The 16,317-nt window shown below is 36.7% G+C and overlaps 3 protein-coding genes across 4 annotated transcripts; 1 reads left to right on the top strand and 2 right to left on the bottom strand.

Annotated features, from left to right (window-relative positions):
- Positions 1–955: 955 nt before the first annotated feature.
- Positions 956–2,094, bottom strand: LOC113667533 (dolichyl-diphosphooligosaccharide--protein glycosyltransferase subunit DAD1). The gene is made up of 2 exons (XM_027183372.2): positions 1,813–2,094; positions 956–1,220 (listed from the first exon to the last, which is right to left on the bottom strand). The coding sequence occupies exons 1-2, from the start codon at positions 2,027–2,029 to the stop codon at positions 1,090–1,092; spliced, it is 348 nt and encodes a 115-aa protein (XP_027039173.1). The 5' UTR covers positions 2,030–2,094; the 3' UTR covers positions 956–1,089.
- A 57-nt stretch (positions 2,095–2,151) lies between these two features.
- LOC113667532 (DNA replication complex GINS protein PSF3) lies at positions 2,152–6,059 on the top strand. The gene is made up of 2 exons (XM_027183369.2): positions 2,152–2,742; positions 3,534–6,059. The coding sequence occupies exons 1-2, from the start codon at positions 2,341–2,343 to the stop codon at positions 3,759–3,761; spliced, it is 630 nt and encodes a 209-aa protein (XP_027039170.2). The 5' UTR covers positions 2,152–2,340; the 3' UTR covers positions 3,762–6,059.
- Positions 4,353–16,248, bottom strand: LOC113667534 (sodium-coupled neutral amino acid transporter 7). Of its 2 annotated transcripts, none has more exons than XM_027183373.2 (8): positions 14,845–16,248; positions 12,129–12,327; positions 11,538–11,664; positions 11,214–11,306; positions 9,783–9,843; positions 8,429–8,691; positions 7,421–7,620; positions 4,353–6,844 (listed from the first exon to the last, which is right to left on the bottom strand). In XM_027183373.2, exons 1-8 carry the CDS (start codon positions 15,172–15,174, stop codon positions 6,681–6,683), a joined length of 1,437 nt encoding a protein of 478 aa, XP_027039174.2. In that variant the 5' UTR covers positions 15,175–16,248; the 3' UTR covers positions 4,353–6,680. The 2 variants fall into 2 exon arrangements, with proteins under 2 accessions (XP_027039174.2, XP_089057770.1); XM_089201644.1 differs by lacking the exon at positions 14,845–16,248 and adding an exon at positions 14,165–14,496.
- Between the last annotated feature and the right edge of the window lie 69 nt (positions 16,249–16,317).

The following is a 16,317-nucleotide window of genomic DNA, read 5'->3' as shown; positions in this document are numbered from 1 at the left end:
GAGCACTGGGTCAAGAGTATGATTCTGTTCCTAGAGGGTTAACAATAATAATAATAATAATAATAATATTAATAATAATAATAATAATGATAATAATACAAACATTTCTATAGTGCCCTATTTTAGAGTTCTAAGGCGCTTAACAATAAAATGTTTAAACAGTAACTTAGCAAATAATAAATTCGAAAAATACCAAAGCAAAACTACAAATTGAAATAGCACTTAAAAAGATGAGTTTTAAGGTTGCTTTTAAAAGATGTAAGATTTAAACTACATTTCATATGCTCTGGAAGATTATTCCAAAGTTTAGGGGTACAGACCAAAAAAGCACAATCACCATAAAATTTTAACCTTGATCTAGGTGTCACTAACAAGTTCCTGGTTGATGATCGTAAACTCCTAGTTGGCTTGTAAGCTTGCAACAAATCACGAACATAGCTAGGACCTAAATCATTTAAAGATCTATAAGTCAACAGTAGGGTTTTGAAAACAATCCTCTGCTCCACAGGAAGCCAATGTAGCTCCCTTCGTAAAAGGGTAATACGATCATATTTAGAACCACATAAGATTAGATGCACCGCACAGTTCTGAACTAACTCTAACTAACTCAATAAGTATTTTTACTAAGATGGAATATTTCACTCTTTAACCCCTTAGCCCTTAAGAGTGACTAGCATCTGATTTCTCCTTAACATTTCACCCCTGAATCAAACATGAAAGTCATGAGAATAAAGGAGATGATAACAAACTAAAGCAGCTCTTGATTGTTAAACAAATTCTCCTTGTCAGCCTCTTTGGAAATATATTGAGAACAGTATGGAGAATGTGCAAACTGATGTTAGGGTGAAAAGGGTTAACAGGAAAATTAAGAATGAGATAATGGCAGTTTGTTAGGTACATAATGATCTTAAAACAAGATTTTACTGCACAGAACAACAACTGAGACTGCAAAGAGTCACTGAAAATTGTGTATTTAATACAAGTGTGGACTTAAATTGATGACATTTTGACAGCTCACTACTAGATGAAGCAAAAGAAATGGCTCTATCTTGTTCCTGAAGGTTGTTTACAATTACTATAAAAGCTTCCTCAACCAATGAAATTCATGACCACAAGATGGAGAATGATGCTGGCAAAGATAAAATCAGCAAATGCTCTCTCTGGAGAAATCCCTTTGAAATCAGAATAGTTGGCTGGGTTGCTTTGCACTCGTAGACAAACTGTAACAAAAAGTATTACACCATTACACAAAAGAAATTGCTTCATGGGGGATCAGTCATTCAGTGATTTGTTATAAGCCAAAACAAAGAAACTAGTAGACATGATTTGAAATCAAATGAAAAAATTATAAATTAAATGTAAGTGCATAAAAGTGCAAGATAATACAATGCTAAAGCACAAAGCCACCATCACTCCAATTAAATTTCCTCTCTGTTCCTGTGCAACAGGAGTTGCAGGTAAAGCTTTGTCTTGAGCATATGTTAAATTCCACTATTGTAGAACATTTGGCCATTAATTATGGTTTTGTTATTTTTTTCTCTCAAAATCAAGCCCACAAATGATCTTAAATATTTCAGAAAAACCAATGCAAATTGTGAGCTCAGTGTTTCCGGAAAATTACAGCAAATTGTTGGCTATAAAATTCTGTGCTAGAGTGGTATACTTCACTTACGCAAATACCACGTGTCTTGTAAGATCTTTCAATGTACGTGTCACACGCAGAAACTGAGACAGTAGATTGCCCACAATTTACTCGCAAAACATGCTAATATAACGAGTGAATATCAGCGTTCGCTCTATATATCTTCTTACCTCCTAAAACAAAAGATCCGACACAGGAAATAAATCCAGACAGGAATGAGTTGAATGGAAAAGTTCCCACTAAGCAACAGTACACAAATTGAATGATTCCCGTTAGCATGATGTAAAACAGATATGCATCGACTATCTTGAGCTTCTTTGGTGTCGTCTGGTTGTATTCATCATAGAATTTCACCAGGATGTTCTTTATGTTGGAGAAAGTATCCATATTCGTATCCCCTGAGGTACGTGGTGATCTTTCCACACGACAAAGAGCTCCAAGAAAGGAAGAAGAATGAAATGCAAAGCATCATGGGTTTTGTTGACGTGTTGGACTGGTGCTAGTTTTAGAATTTTGGCGCCGAAAGTTTTTTCCTGATCGATGTGATTTCTGCGAAGATTTTTAAAATTACGCTGTGTTTGCTTTTTTATTCCTCTACCAGAATGTTGTGTTGGGAAGAGCTACAAACGAAGTCGTAGATCAGAAACAAGGTTAACACAAAAAGAAACGCTACTTCGTCGAAGAAAAATATATCCATTATGAGTTCTGAAGGGCCGCCGCTTCGTTCTCATCCAAGCTCAGAGCTTGATTACTATGACATCGACGACATACTGGCCACACAAGGAAGAATTCCATGTAAACTAGAAGCACAAGTTTATAATCTGGGCTTCTTAGATCCTAGTTCTGAAGGAAGTGATCTCCAGGCTGGATCAAAACTCGAGCTTCCATTCTGGCTGGCGAAAGAACTTTGCAACAGAAGAAGAAAAATTGTTTCGGTGGACATTCCTAAAGCTTACAAAGACGGCTACCGTGAGATTTTTAAAGCTGACGCTAGTGTTGTGGATCTTCATCGATTAGGACCGTATTTTTACGAGTTTGGAACAAAGTTGCTGCTTTTTGATTTTGAAGAAAATTCCCAAATGGCTTCTTCCATGCAGGAGGTACGTTAACTTTGTGTTTAACGAGAGATAGGCGAGGTGGGGATGAGGTTTTTTTTTCTTTGTTTGTTTGTTTTTCTCTTTTCTCTCCCTGGGTTGTGTGGGTAAGGGGGAAGTTTGCGTAGTCAAAGTCTTAAATAAAGAAGTGGGTAAGATTTCTGCAACACCACCATACTTTATCATTGAAAACAATGACAAGGACGTACCCAAACCAGTCGCTAAACACTCTAATCTCCCTAATCTTCCCAAGAAGTAATCTTTCCAGGTCTGTTACGATAAAGGAAAATGCAGAAGAGAGTGTTGAAACAAATTCAGGCTTTCACTGGAGTTGAACCCATGCCCCCCTGCCCCCCCCCCCCCCCCATCACTTATTAGGTACAACTATTTAATGAGTCACAAAGCCACAAGTAAGGAACATTGTAGGTTCTTCATTCCCACAGAGGAATGAGATCACAATTAAGGGACGATTCATTTGATTGCTTGGCTGGTAAGATAATTTTAGATGATAGTAAATTCTGTTGTCAGACCTATCGCAAGTTCTGCCCTTATAACCTTCTTATAATCTGACATTTCTCTATGTAGAAGTTGATATTCCAAGAAAAAAACCGTCCAGTAATTTTCCCTTTTAGCTAAACAGTAAAATGTGCTGTTGTGGAGATTTCCCTCATTTAGTTTACTTGTTTGTTTGTTTTTAATTTTCATCTTCCTTAGACCAATTGATGGAAATACTCATCTCAATGTTAACTGCAAGTAAATTTGAAACACCTATTGATGTGACTGGGCTTTCCTTTCAGACATTCATGAAGAGATTTAGAAAAATAATGGATTCATCTCAGAATGCTGCAAATGAGGATACCTCCTTGTTAACAAACAAGCTGGAGCACATTGAAAGACAGGTGTTCACTGCAGGACGTAAGGGAGTGAAAGAATTTCTTCAGTGGGAGGCTGGCAGAACATCCAAACTTACAACATCAGAGAATGTGGTCAACCATAAAAAACGCAAAAGGTCTATGATTGAGTGAAATTTCACACCAGGCTGGGTCAACAAAGAGGTGTGGACAATGCTATAGACTTACTTTGTTCTTAATTGTACAATCGTGATTTAAAAGAGAAGTATGCTCAAGAGAGCATGTTATTTTTAATCTCCCCCCTAAAATATCTGAAATTGACTTTGAAAGCAAGAATTTTGTCTTTTTACAAGATAAGGCCTATAAGCTGATAGGTTTTTCTGTTCTTGTCACCTGTTAAGTGGATTAAGTATAAGCATAGTGAAGAGAAGTTATACCAGTATGTAATTTTGGTCCATGAGGTAGATGGTTGACTTATGTCCACACCTTTTGATGTACTGCTCTGTCCTCATTTTTTTTAAAATGAGTCTGCTAATTTATTTTTTGCAGCCTATTAGATTTAATATACTTGATTTCATTCTTTCCCTCACTTTCCTTAATTTAATTTACTGTTTGAATGCGATTAACAACTCTACCATGGGATCTGTATATGTTTTTGGCCCAAACACATCTTGAGAAACTAAGGAATTTTTTGAAAATCACCTATCAGCCGTAGCACCATTATAACTAAATGTGAATAGGATGTAACTTGGAACCATCTGCTTATTTTTAGTAGACTTTTATTGAACACAAACTTGTTTTAAACAAAACACTCTCTTGTAACAAATAACAATTATTAGAAATATCACACGAATCACATACTGTCAGCACCCAAAAGTGGAATTTATAAATCTTGAAGAAGTAAATTTTTTCGTGAATATCTTTTGTACTGTTATTTAAATTGATAATTATTAATTAATATAGACACTAAACTTATTATAGGCATTGATCTGAGTTTTCTTTTAGAATCTAATTTTTACTTACTAGCTTTAAACCCTTAAACCCACAAGATCTCAAGGGTAGTTCTTCCTACTGTCTACCATGCAATTCTAACTTATAAGATTAGTTCAGATAATTTGGTATTGAATCAACTAAGAATTCCCTAATTCATATTATTCTTCATTCCTTTTACTTTTCTGCTTAATATTGTTTCAATATCATAGGGAGAAATTCCTTCTTGGTCACTTGGGGAGTTGAAGGTTTAAAAAGACCTACAAATCTTACTTTATTGCGAGCTCACAACTACATTTTGGTTAGCATGGAGGTTGATTAAGGAACAAGTCAGATATATTAATATCTCTACAAGAGACATGTCAACATGTCTCACTTTTTCAATCTTTGTTCAGCTGATGATTTGAAGTTGAGGATGTGGTACTGAAATGGCTTGCTTCTTTGAGGGTAAAATTTCACAGACCACAACATCACCAACAAATTGACCTTAATTTTCTATTTTTACTACACTACTTCTATTGGTCATAGAAATGACATAAACAGTGTTCAAATCTCTAAATACAGCTTTGCTCTGGGACTCTGCCCTCAAACTACTCATAAACAAATACATTTTCTCCCAACTAGCCATCAGCATGAAACAGGATTGGCATCTCAAATTTGCAATTAGTTTGTAAGGTTAAAGTAGTTCTAAGAAAATTCATCCTTTCACTCCCAAGATCTAATTTCAATTCTCCACATTATCTGCAATACATTTTTTATGTTTCAGATCTGATTATTTTTTGTGAAATCAAATTATAAGCCTTAATTGAAATTTTCCTTCTTCTCATCACCTTTCTCATGGAAAATGTATAAATATGAAAAGGAGAAATTCACTGTTGGTCAATCCTGGGAGTGAAAGGGTTAAATTTCATCAACTCCTTCTTTACAATCACAATTTAATAAATTTAACAGCTTCAACCTAGGTTCACTCATGGATATCTTACCACCAATTGTTTTGAAATGAGCTATTTAGCTATAGTTAACAATAATATTTACTTTATTGTTCTACAATAACTTTAAAAAAATAACTCATTATTTTCCTTTCTAAACACCGATGAACAAATATATTGCCCCTCATCAAAAAAAATAATAATAATAAATAAAATATACACGACTGTTTATGGATGACATGGTCATTCTTTACATGAAAGCGATCCTCGCAGTACTGAAACAGTATCTTTCATGAAGATTGCTTTCATATTCATTTCTTAAACTGCAGTTCACACATGATTTCAAATATTCATGGTCAATGGTCAATGGTCAATGGTCAATGGTCAATGTGTTTTTACAAAGCTCACCCAATCCATTGTATCTTGATCCTTGTTTACTGCCAATAGTAAATAAAAATGTCAGTTAAGATAAATGATTACTGCTGTTGAAGAGGTTCTTTCCAAAATATTATTTGAAATTACTTTTTGAATAAAAACACACTTTTAAATTGGAGAGTGACTGGGTCAAATGTAATATTTACATAGAAAAGCCTTCTTTTATCAAAGTTTCTTGAAACAGAAGATCACTTTTAACATGTAGAATTTTGTGAAAAAGGCTCCAATATTTTAGCTTGTGAATGTTAACATATAACCACTCTTGTATTGATGTAAAAGATGATACAATATTTAACAAATTTAATTTTGTGAACAACTTTAGAATCTTGGCAGACTAAATTTCAGTGGCTTGAGCCACACTGAATCCAGATGTGGAAATTCTATGTTGCTAAATATTGCCATGCGATTGAGAATTTAATCTTTGATTATTTCCAAAAGTATTGTAGACAACATGGTCTTCCCATCATTTCTAATTAGAATACCAGTGCAATCATCATTTACACAAGATGTGTGTGGCCCGATGGTGGCTGTACTCTTATTGAAAAGTGTCATTAAATAAAAACATCCCCCTATGAGAGCCATATGCCATAACATCATAACATGAGCAGGACTAGAATTAGATGTAGCACCCTAAAACATGCCAGCTGAAAGCAGAAAGGAAGAAAGTGAAAAAGCAGCCATCCATTGAAAGCAGTCAGTGAACTCCCTTCTTTGATTTTGGGTTAGATTCCAGGTTGGACTAAGACCCAACTTTTCCTTTTATGTCTTCCAATATGGCAAACACTTCAGAGTCGGCAAATAGGAACACTCCAATAACAACATAGCAGGCACCAAGACCAATCAATAGTTTTCTTGTCAAGGTGAGAACTGGATATTGTAGCATCTCTTGAACAAGGCACATCCCTGAACAAAAAAAAAAAAAAAACAGGAAAAAAGAAGATGAATTTGTGTAAGACACTAGACATTGCAAGTGAAGAAATTTGAGGTCATGATTCATGTAAGGCTAAAATTATGTTGGTGTTTTTGCATGTGCTACCCAACCGTGCAAGGAGGATTTGTTGTATTTATGGCAATTTTGAATTAAGACATTATCCACTCAAAATTTGTAATATTTCTTCATAATGTCTGCAAGATTCGCTAAGTCTTCACCATTTCACAAATAGATACCATGTTACCATGCATCTATTCAGTAAAAGATCACTTATGAGGTCAAAATGCAGTAAGAACAAAGAAGTGCAACATGAGGCACAGTCTGATCTTACCACAATTTGACATCTGTGATCTACTACTGAACAGGAGCATGCCAATATGGAATCTGTTGGCTTTATATAACAAGAAGCAAAACTTGTCAGTAGTAACAACATCTATGCATAAGTCCCCTGATAGGTCATGAGGAAGAGCCAATCAAAATGCATCTTGGATGTAGAATTCAGCCTCTTAGGATAGAACATTTTCCCTCTGCATTAAGTGTTTGCTTACCTGGGTAGAAGAAAATGAACAAGGCTGCTAGTCCTCCAACGAATGTTATGGCATACAATACATCCTGCACACATAAAGAAATTATAAGGGATAACCCAAACCAAAGTAGTATTTCAATGATTCTCCGTTGTTTTTCATCTGTTCCTGCTTTTGTGGGAGGCACACTAAAGGCTGCCACATACAAGCCATCCAAACTGCTCCTGTAAGTAACAGAAATGAAATGTTGTTAAATTTGAGCTTTGTAAGAATTTTAAAATTCTTGGAATGTGTACTATATTTGACAAATAGAGAAGCCTGCTCAAACTCCCCACTCAAGAAGTGGGGAAAAACTCAACTATGTCTCGTTTTTTTCCCAACACTTCTTTCATGCTCTAACTGCTTCCTGTGTGCTTTGCGACAGAACAGAGCACAGCCAAGGCTTCTCTATTTGTTTTATAGTAACTAATCTGTTAAATTCCCCACGCATTATTTTCAATTTTCAAAACAAACTTTACTTCCAAAGCAAACAAGAGCATCATCAACAAATGTGCTCTATACTCTGATGGAGCAGGCTTTCAATCAATGACAGCTTGTGTTGTATCCAAACTTTATTATAAACATCCTCACAACTGAGTACCAGGGAAATTTCACCAATTTTAACTTTTGCGATTTTGTAAATTTACCTGTACTTTTGATAAGTTTCTTTTTTATTGTTGTTGTTATGGTAACTGTCAGTATTTGATTGTGAACTTGGTTTGTTAGAAGTATTGACTCTCAAACCCCTAATAATGTTCCACATCTACACTGTAATTTCTCCTCACAATATCACCCCTTAATCAAACGCTAAGCTGGACGAAATAAAGAAAATAATCACCAACTAATGAAACCCATGATTACTGCATAAATTCTCCTTCTCAGCAACTCAGGAATTGTGTAGAGAGAAGTGTAGGTAATATAAATGCTGATGTTGCATTGTAAATGGTTAATGATCAAAAAATAACTGCCTAACTAAATAACTAAATAACTTACCTTCCACAGAAAACAACCACTGCTGCTGATGTTAAAACTATGAGACACATTGTGACCCTTGCTATATTCACTAGAATGTCATTAGATGGATAGCTCTTCAGCACATCACTTTCGACATTTGTGCCAAATGTAAGGTAACCAAATGTTCCAGTGATGATGTACACAGTGGAACAAATTGTCATTGCTATGACAACAACAATGCCAAATCTGGGTACACTTGCTCTTTTCAGTTCTGCATAAACAGCCACTGACTGTACATGACACTAAAAACATTGGATAGACCACTTTAGAAACAGTAGTGATTGCAAATATCAAGAACTGTGTGCTAATAATGCATAGAATATTATTTTTTGGGGTGAGGTTCTCAGACTGTGAATAGTCAGTTGATGGTTTACCATTGATTGTGTAAGGTGTTACAAGATAATTAGTGAGACGAAAAGCATTTGTGGATATCTTAAGGATTATAATAATAATAATAATAATAATAATAATAATAACTTTATTTAAGTGTCTGTATTTTAGCACTGCTGTGCTAATAATTGTTTCCTTATTTACAGTGTCCCCAATTATTGGGGACACTGTAAATAAGGAAACAAATATCGTAAATGAACAGAAACTTGTTAAAAACGCCAACTGGTAGGAGGCAGACCAGTTGGCTATTTACAAAGCGTGCAGGAGTTGAATTCGGGGCCACCGAAGACAAATCCATCCAGTGGCAGGGAGGAGGACTTGAACCCGGGACCTCCGGCTTACAAGTGCAGCGCCTTAACCACTAGGCCATGCTCGCCTCCTAAAATATAAACAATTGGATGATAGGAGGATAGGAGTGCTGATTTAAAAGTTAAATATTTTTTCTCGAGTTTTGTGACTTTCCAAACTGCCTAGATATAGAGGAAGGCTGCAGACTGCCCATATGTTAATCTGTGTAGAGGTATTTCATCTTTAAAGTGAGTAACAATGGAACATGGTGATAAATGACAAGCAAAACCACAATGTTGCTATTTTGCTACAAAATAGATGTTGTAGTAAGTGTATATTGTTCTTCAACCCTGACATTTTCTGCAGAAACCATTTACTGATTGTCCTTCTCTAAACACTGGTAAAGGAAGGTTGCATGCTCTCGGGACAGAAAAGTTGTATAATTTGCATTTATGATTTGCAATGATAATTTAAGTCCTTCCTTATTGCATAACTTGGCCCGAGGAGATGGCAAAACTGTTTTTCCCAATCCAGATGTATCAGAAGGGCTCAGTATTTTGCACTTTCATACTGCATGCACCTTCCCTGCAATTTGTTACTGTTAGTAATAAACAAAACTCATGATGATAAGAAGATTTCTTAGGTTGATACAAACCTGAAAAGCAAAACAAATAATGGGAACTGAAGAAAATGTGGTTGTCCAAGGCAGCTCAATCCTAAGATGTGACAACAAAATTAAAATCTTGTCACTAACAATATATTCTTTCTAACAAAGAGGTATAAATTACAATTGTGATGTGATGTTATTTCACTAAGAAAGTTCAAGAGAATGTCCAGAATATATGTTCATCTCACAATGTAGTCTTCTAGTTTGACCATTTCGTGACAAAGCAAATATGACTGGAAAAGACAGAAAACAGACCAATAGCATATGCCTATACTGGATCAAAAAGGAAACAATCACTAAAACATTTTCATAGCATGGCATGTCATTCATCTTCCCACTTCATTCAATCAATCTAAGGACTTTTCAGGGACTTGCAAGGATAGCACCCTTATTATAATTATTTAGCAGCTAGAAGAAAAAACAAAACTAAACAAAATGAGTGTTGCTCTGTGGTCAATGTGAAGGTACAGCTGTAGGAAGGTACCCACTAACAATTTTGTATTCTGGGTCTGGGAATTTGGTTGCACTTTCTAAGAAGAACCAGGGTAATAATAAACACCATGCAACTTGTAAAATATTTGCAAATCTTGTAAGTCAAACCAATGAATACAAAGAAATATGTTTAACTTACAGAGTCTATTAGTACTGATTTTGTCTCCATTATCAATTTAAATGTTTTTCATAATTACTGCAAAGGGTAGAGTCTACACTCTAGCCTATAAACCCTTTAACTCCCAGAAGTGATCAATATGAAACTTCTCCCTATAATATCCAAACATTTATCAGCAAAAAGGTAATGAGAATATTCAAACTTATCCGGTAGAAGCTGTTATCCTGATCTAGCACCAAGTTCTCATGACTAAATTACAAGGAAATGTTAAGCAGGTGTAGGGGAGAATTAACAATCAGATTGTGGGAGTTAGAGGGTTAATCCACCCTGAAGCTTTCACAGTCTCTAAGTAGCATGAAGTGAGTATTACTACTTCCCCCCCCCCAGGATGGGATGCTACTCCATTGCAAGGGTACCCCCAGTATTTCAACAGGCTTTCCTGACAATTTGCCAGTACCCATTAACACTCCTGAGTGGAGAAAGAGAGAGGCACTGTTAGAGCCTGGGTCTTGAACCCAGACCTCTGGACCTAGAGTCCAGTGCACTGACCATAAGGCCATTGTATGATTCTTCCCTAATAACCCTTTACCCCCTAAGAGTGACAAGGTTCTAATTTCTCTTTACAATCTATCCCTTGAATCAAATGTTTAAATCACAAGAACAAAGGAAATGATCAGCAAATAACAAAACTTTGATGGTTTTACAAATTCTCCATAGTAGAACATAGGAAATGTAAAGAGAACTGTATGGAGAGTATGCATAATGATGTTAGGGTGTAAAGAGTGAATTACTGTAATTACTGCACTTACTCTTCAAATTCCTTTCTACCGCTGTGATGTCCTTCAAAGTATTTTATGGCAGTTACCATGCTAACAAAAAATGCCCCAAATGTTCCACAAAAACTATAAATGAACAATGTATATCGACATTAAAATTAAGAAGAAAATGGGGACATCTGCAGGTGAGAAGGACAAAGAGTCCAAAGGGCTCCTGCATAAATGTAAGCTAAAAATTATAATGACACTTTGTTAAGTTCCAGATGACAAAAATCACAATAATATAGGTTCATGTTGATAGCACCCAACATGATAATTTCTTAAAAGATCATGGTTTTTATAATCAAAGGAACACACCTGGAATAGCTGAGGACCTTCAGTGTCTTTGGTAGGCAAAGAGGCAAGAGAAAGACAAGGCTTGCGACACCAGTAAGAAATTTCCGTCGTAAATACCAGCCAGGAGTAGAGTCAATAGCCTCCCCAACTGAAATAAATGTATGATCAACTCTCTGAGTACCTACACTATAATGTGTGGCTAATTCCCATATGGATTTCCCTGACTATGGATTTCCCAGGGAAAACGAATGTTGTGTGCCATTACAACTTTCTTTCAGAGTGAAGAGAGTTTGAATGAATGCCCTATATTTTGTTGTATTTAGTGTTTCAACTGAAAGGGAAAAAGTTTTGATTACAAAGGACATAGAGGCACTTGATCAGAAAGCAGCTGTTCACTCTTTGGGGTGCGCTTCAAATGAAAACTTCTTTACATTTCAAAAGAACTATTTACTATTTACTGCTTCCGGCCAGTTTGGATTTTTTAACTCTTTGTTTATTTACAATATTTATTCAATATATTTTTTTAATGGCCAGTTAAAAGCTCTGTTGGGGGAATGGTCAATCAATGTTTCAATCATTATTACTTTTGAAATTAAATTTACCGGTACTCACCTTTCTCCAGTTGATCACCAATCAAAATCATATACGCCACAGTGCAACCAAACATATACAACGTTATTACAATCTCTGTTGCAACACATGCCCTCGGTCCCAAGACTGCTCCGATTATCTCTTGGAAATTATGTGAGCCATGGTTTTCAGCGCAGTATGCTAGGATCAGGAATGCTCCCGTAATGAACACCAGTAAGCACTGTAAAAGAGCAACCACCGTGATTATGCGACAACGCTGCTACTTCAATGTCTGATGAAATTTACTAAGTAAAGTGAAATCATCTTGCAAGCTTTAATGTAGCCCTAAAATTCATTATTGATGGATTACAAACTTTTCAATCGGTTTTTATATGAATCAGTCAATCATTTACCCCAAAGAGTGACTATAGCATCCTTACGACTTCACCACTTTACGGTCGCAATTAAACAGGAAATAATTACTAACTCAAGGAGCTTTTGATTGATACGCAAATTGTCCGTGTCAGCACCATACGAAATGGTGAAAAATTTACAGAATATGCATACCAATGTTAGTGTGTAAAATTAAGGGGGCATTAGGATTTTCGGTTTTGCGCTTTTGCCATCGGTTTGCAGCTTTTGTGCCTATGCACTCCGGTTTTTCGGCTTTGGTGTTCGTTTCGGTTTGCGGATTTTCCGTTTTTCAGCATTTGATTTTCGATTTTCATCAAAAATACTCAAGAGTTTTCGGATTTGGTATCTGATGTGGTTTCTCTTCGATCTGAGCGGCAAGTAAGCGTTAGCCGTGAAACGCAAAAGTTTTTGAGAGGAATGCGTGATAAACCAAGTCTCGACTAACGCTTGCAATGTGGAGCAATTGGTTGATCATTTTTCGAACTATTAGCCTGTCTCACGTGCCGGCAACGGTAGAAGCTCAAGGACCTCAAGAAACACTGTATCGCGTTTTACTTCAAAAGAGGGAAAAAGCGGCGGTAATTTCACGCGTTCGGTTTCGGTCGAATTGTTTTGCGAATTTTTGCGGTTTTTTAAATAGACCCTCGTAACAGTGATGAATGTGATGAGGATCAAGTGACCCTAAAAGCAGGATCGATGAAATGGCGGAAGGGCGAAAAATTACCCTAAATCCTAAAAAAAGGAAGGCGGAAAATTACCCCAGATCCTAAAAGACGGAATGGTGAAAATTACCCTACATCCTAAAAGACGGAATGGCGGAAAATTACCCCAAGTCCTGAGAGACAGAACGGCGGAGAATCACCCTAAATCCGTAACACTTCACACCCTGACATCAGTTTTCATATTCTCCATACTGTTCTCTGTACATTTACTACGGTGCTGACAAGGAGAATTTGTCTAACAATCAAGAGTTTCTTTAGTTGATAGTCATTTCCTCAGTGTATTCTCATAACATTAATGAATGATTCAGTGGTGATATTGTAACAAGAAATTAGATGCTAGTCACTTTGAAGATGGAATGGTAGCACACACATCCCGCTCAATACTGTATTTTCCTTTGCTACATCACTGCGGGGTTCTGGTCGTGTATGTGAGTGAGATGAAATGTTTCCTCACCCTTTTTCCCCTCATGATCACAACTTCCGCGGAAATTTAATCAATACCCAAAAAATCATCTTTGCTCGTAATGTGTAACATTGTGTTGTTGGCTGTTCAGTTTGTTTGATGTGATTTTCTGTGTTTGTCGAGGTGTTGGGTGGGTTGACAGGCCGACGCGAACTCTTGCTGTTTTCACGATTAGGTTATTTTTAACTGACCTTTAGACCTTTGCCCTAATGAGCATGTCCTTTTAAAAATGATTTCCCCATTTTACATGAAACTATTGGAAGCCCTTTATAAATCTCCTGAGGCTTAGGATTCTTCCCAGTAATTTGTCAGTTGCTCAATAAAATTTTTTTAAGGCTGATTGCTGATGGGTTATATTGTGAAACAAAAGGCAATGTGGTAAGTCACACTTTGTTTTTCTCCTGGAGTGCTGTTTTCCTACCATTGAAATCAAACCCCATGAAGATTCTTTCAAACAGATAATTCGGATAGCCCCTTACGAGTAATCGCGACTTGGAGTGTCTCTTCAAAGCTTGTTTCTGATGTTGAGTTTTGTTCCATGTAAATGGCTCTGTAAAATCCGCGTATTTCTGTCGCCTGGTTGACATAGTACAAGTGGTTTGTTTACGGGTCTTATCCCCCACCCAAGGGAAAATACCGTATTTATAGTTCCGTCGGTTAGGATTTGGGGTAATTTTCCGCCATTCCATCATTCCACCGTTCCAGCCTTTAGGGTCACCCAGTAAAAAATTTTATTATTTTGTTCAGTCATCTTCTTGCCTGTTTGATGTATAATAGGTTTATTTTTATGAAATTTCGGATGATAAGCCGAAGTGAGAATTTCAATTTTTTAAGTCCGAGTTATTCTACGTCAAGTTGATTCCCAACCCCTTAACTTTCATTATTTTGGCCCAATATTGTTGACGCAATCAAAAAATGTTGACAAGAAGAAAAAATTACAGTTTGTTATTTCCTACTCTGACTTCCTTCAAATTGCATCGTTATAGAACGCTCTGATGAAAATGGGGAGAAAAAAATTGCATTTTTAAGTACCGGTCACAACAACCAGCAAAAATCCTAGTCATAGGCACTTAGCACAATAACTGATCTTGGTCAATTGCTGCGATCGTGGTTGAAATTGCTCAGCGTTGTTTTCATTTCTATATAATATAACACGCACCATATGAATAATCAGCGCGGTGAAAATGCCTCCAGCTTGTGCATAGGCTTGAGGAAAATTCAAAATTCCAGCACCAAGGGCAGAATTTACCACCAGAAGAGTTGCTCTCCAAATGGGTATTCCCTTGCTGAAATGACCCGATCCATCCGATCGTTGGATAACTGTGCAAGAGGCAGAAATAGTGTCTCTATCACCATTTGCGACAGGCTTGCCGATTACATTGTCTCTACTACTATTGTAGTGAATGACTGTGCATTCATGATGACCATTCGGCACGCCGTTCTTCTCTAAGAGGGCTTGTTTTTCTAATAAATTGAGGCTGTGGTTCATGTTCTCTGGAGCTCGAAATTTCTGAAGACTTCCAATGAAAAAAGGGAATACTTCGATTTCGTCGGAGTTTTTCACTTTGTCTATAACGAATTTGTCAACAACGGGTTTTTATGCCAAAGAAATCTGCACGTGAATTTCCAATGAAACCGGTGTCCCGTGGTTAGGATCAAAGTTTACAAACATCACGAAATTTACTTAAGCCTGCTTTAAGATATGCTCTCAAGTAAAGGCAAAAAAAATAACATTTACCTCTATTTGATCCACCAGGAAAAAAAAATCCGCAGAGTGAATGAAAGCGATATTTTGGCTAAATCAGCGCGCATAGGTAGTTAAAGAATACAAAGACCAATTGATCAACAGGATGCACTGTTTACATCTATATCTCGCGCCTCTTCAAGTTCAAACAGATATTTATGACTTCGGTACCGTGACATTTGACGAGACTCTTTGATTACATTTACTGGAGTTTATCGCTGGATCCTGAGACTTGGTCGTGACTTGCGCATGACTTGCAAAGCGTGGCTTGCTTTGCTGTGTTTTTCGTCGAGTAGACTTGTGCCGCGCCCGCCTTACCGAATAACGGGAAAAATATGCTTGAATTAAAAAGGAATAGATGAAATACTGCCCGTTCTATAGGCAAGTTCTGTTCAACAGGGCAAAGTAATGGTTCGCGTGCGCGTTCTTTAAAGACTCGACAATCTGGTGGAAGCAACGCACAGCTATTTCCCAGTCGTGTACCACAGAATGCGAATAAATAAAATGTATCCGTCCAAAGCCCTCGATGGCGATATCTTTGAGCTCTTCATTGACGTAGGCAATTTTCTCTTTTAAGCGTCAGGGAAAAATGGCATCAACTCACCTTCATGTCTATGATATTTACACTTCCGTTTCGCATTTACATCTAGGACCAGTATAAATAAAGCTTTTATCCCTGGAAAATTTTAATGTTCAACCTCTGTCGATTTGCCAGTAACGCATGAGAGAGTCACTGCTCATTATTATTTTCACTCAAGACTGGAAGGAGGTAACCATTATATCTTGCTTCCATACAAAGGAAAAGCCACGAGATACACTAAACTCCCTGGCAACGAGCCGAGCAACTGAAAATAATTAAAAACGTGACCAAAACGATTTGTCACTGTC

Source organism: Pocillopora damicornis, chromosome 3, assembly GCF_964200805.1.
Source record: "Pocillopora damicornis chromosome 3, jaPocDami1.2, whole genome shotgun sequence".
NCBI lineage: Eukaryota > Metazoa > Cnidaria > Anthozoa > Scleractinia > Pocilloporidae > Pocillopora > Pocillopora damicornis.
The sequence above is the reverse complement of the archived record's forward strand: the minus strand, read 5'-3'. Positions and strand labels throughout refer to the sequence as shown.

Excerpts from the sequence above, each read along its gene's own strand:
- LOC113667533 (XM_027183372.2), bottom strand. The coding sequence starts at position 2,029 with ATGGATACTTTCTCCAACATAAAGAACATCCTGGTGAAATTCTATGAT. Across the intron at positions 1,221-1,812 it reads CGGATCTTTTGTTTTAGGAG|TTTGTCTACGAGTGCAAAGC; the intron begins GTAAGAAGATAT and ends TTTTTGTTACAG.
- LOC113667532 (XM_027183369.2), top strand. The coding sequence starts at position 2,341 with ATGAGTTCTGAAGGGCCGCCGCTTCGTTCTCATCCAAGCTCAGAGCTT. Across the intron at positions 2,743-3,533 it reads TGGCTTCTTCCATGCAGGAG|ACATTCATGAAGAGATTTAG; the intron begins GTACGTTAACTT and ends CTTTCCTTTCAG.
- LOC113667534 (XM_027183373.2), bottom strand. The coding sequence starts at position 15,174 with ATGAACCACAGCCTCAATTTATTAGAAAAACAAGCCCTCTTAGAGAAG. Across the intron at positions 12,328-14,844 it reads CCGCGCTGATTATTCATATG|TGCTTACTGGTGTTCATTAC; the intron begins GTGCGTGTTATA and ends GCTCTTTTACAG. Across the intron at positions 9,844-11,213 it reads GGTAGAAAGGAATTTGAAGA|GATTGAGCTGCCTTGGACAA; the intron begins GTAAGTGCAGTA and ends GTCACATCTTAG.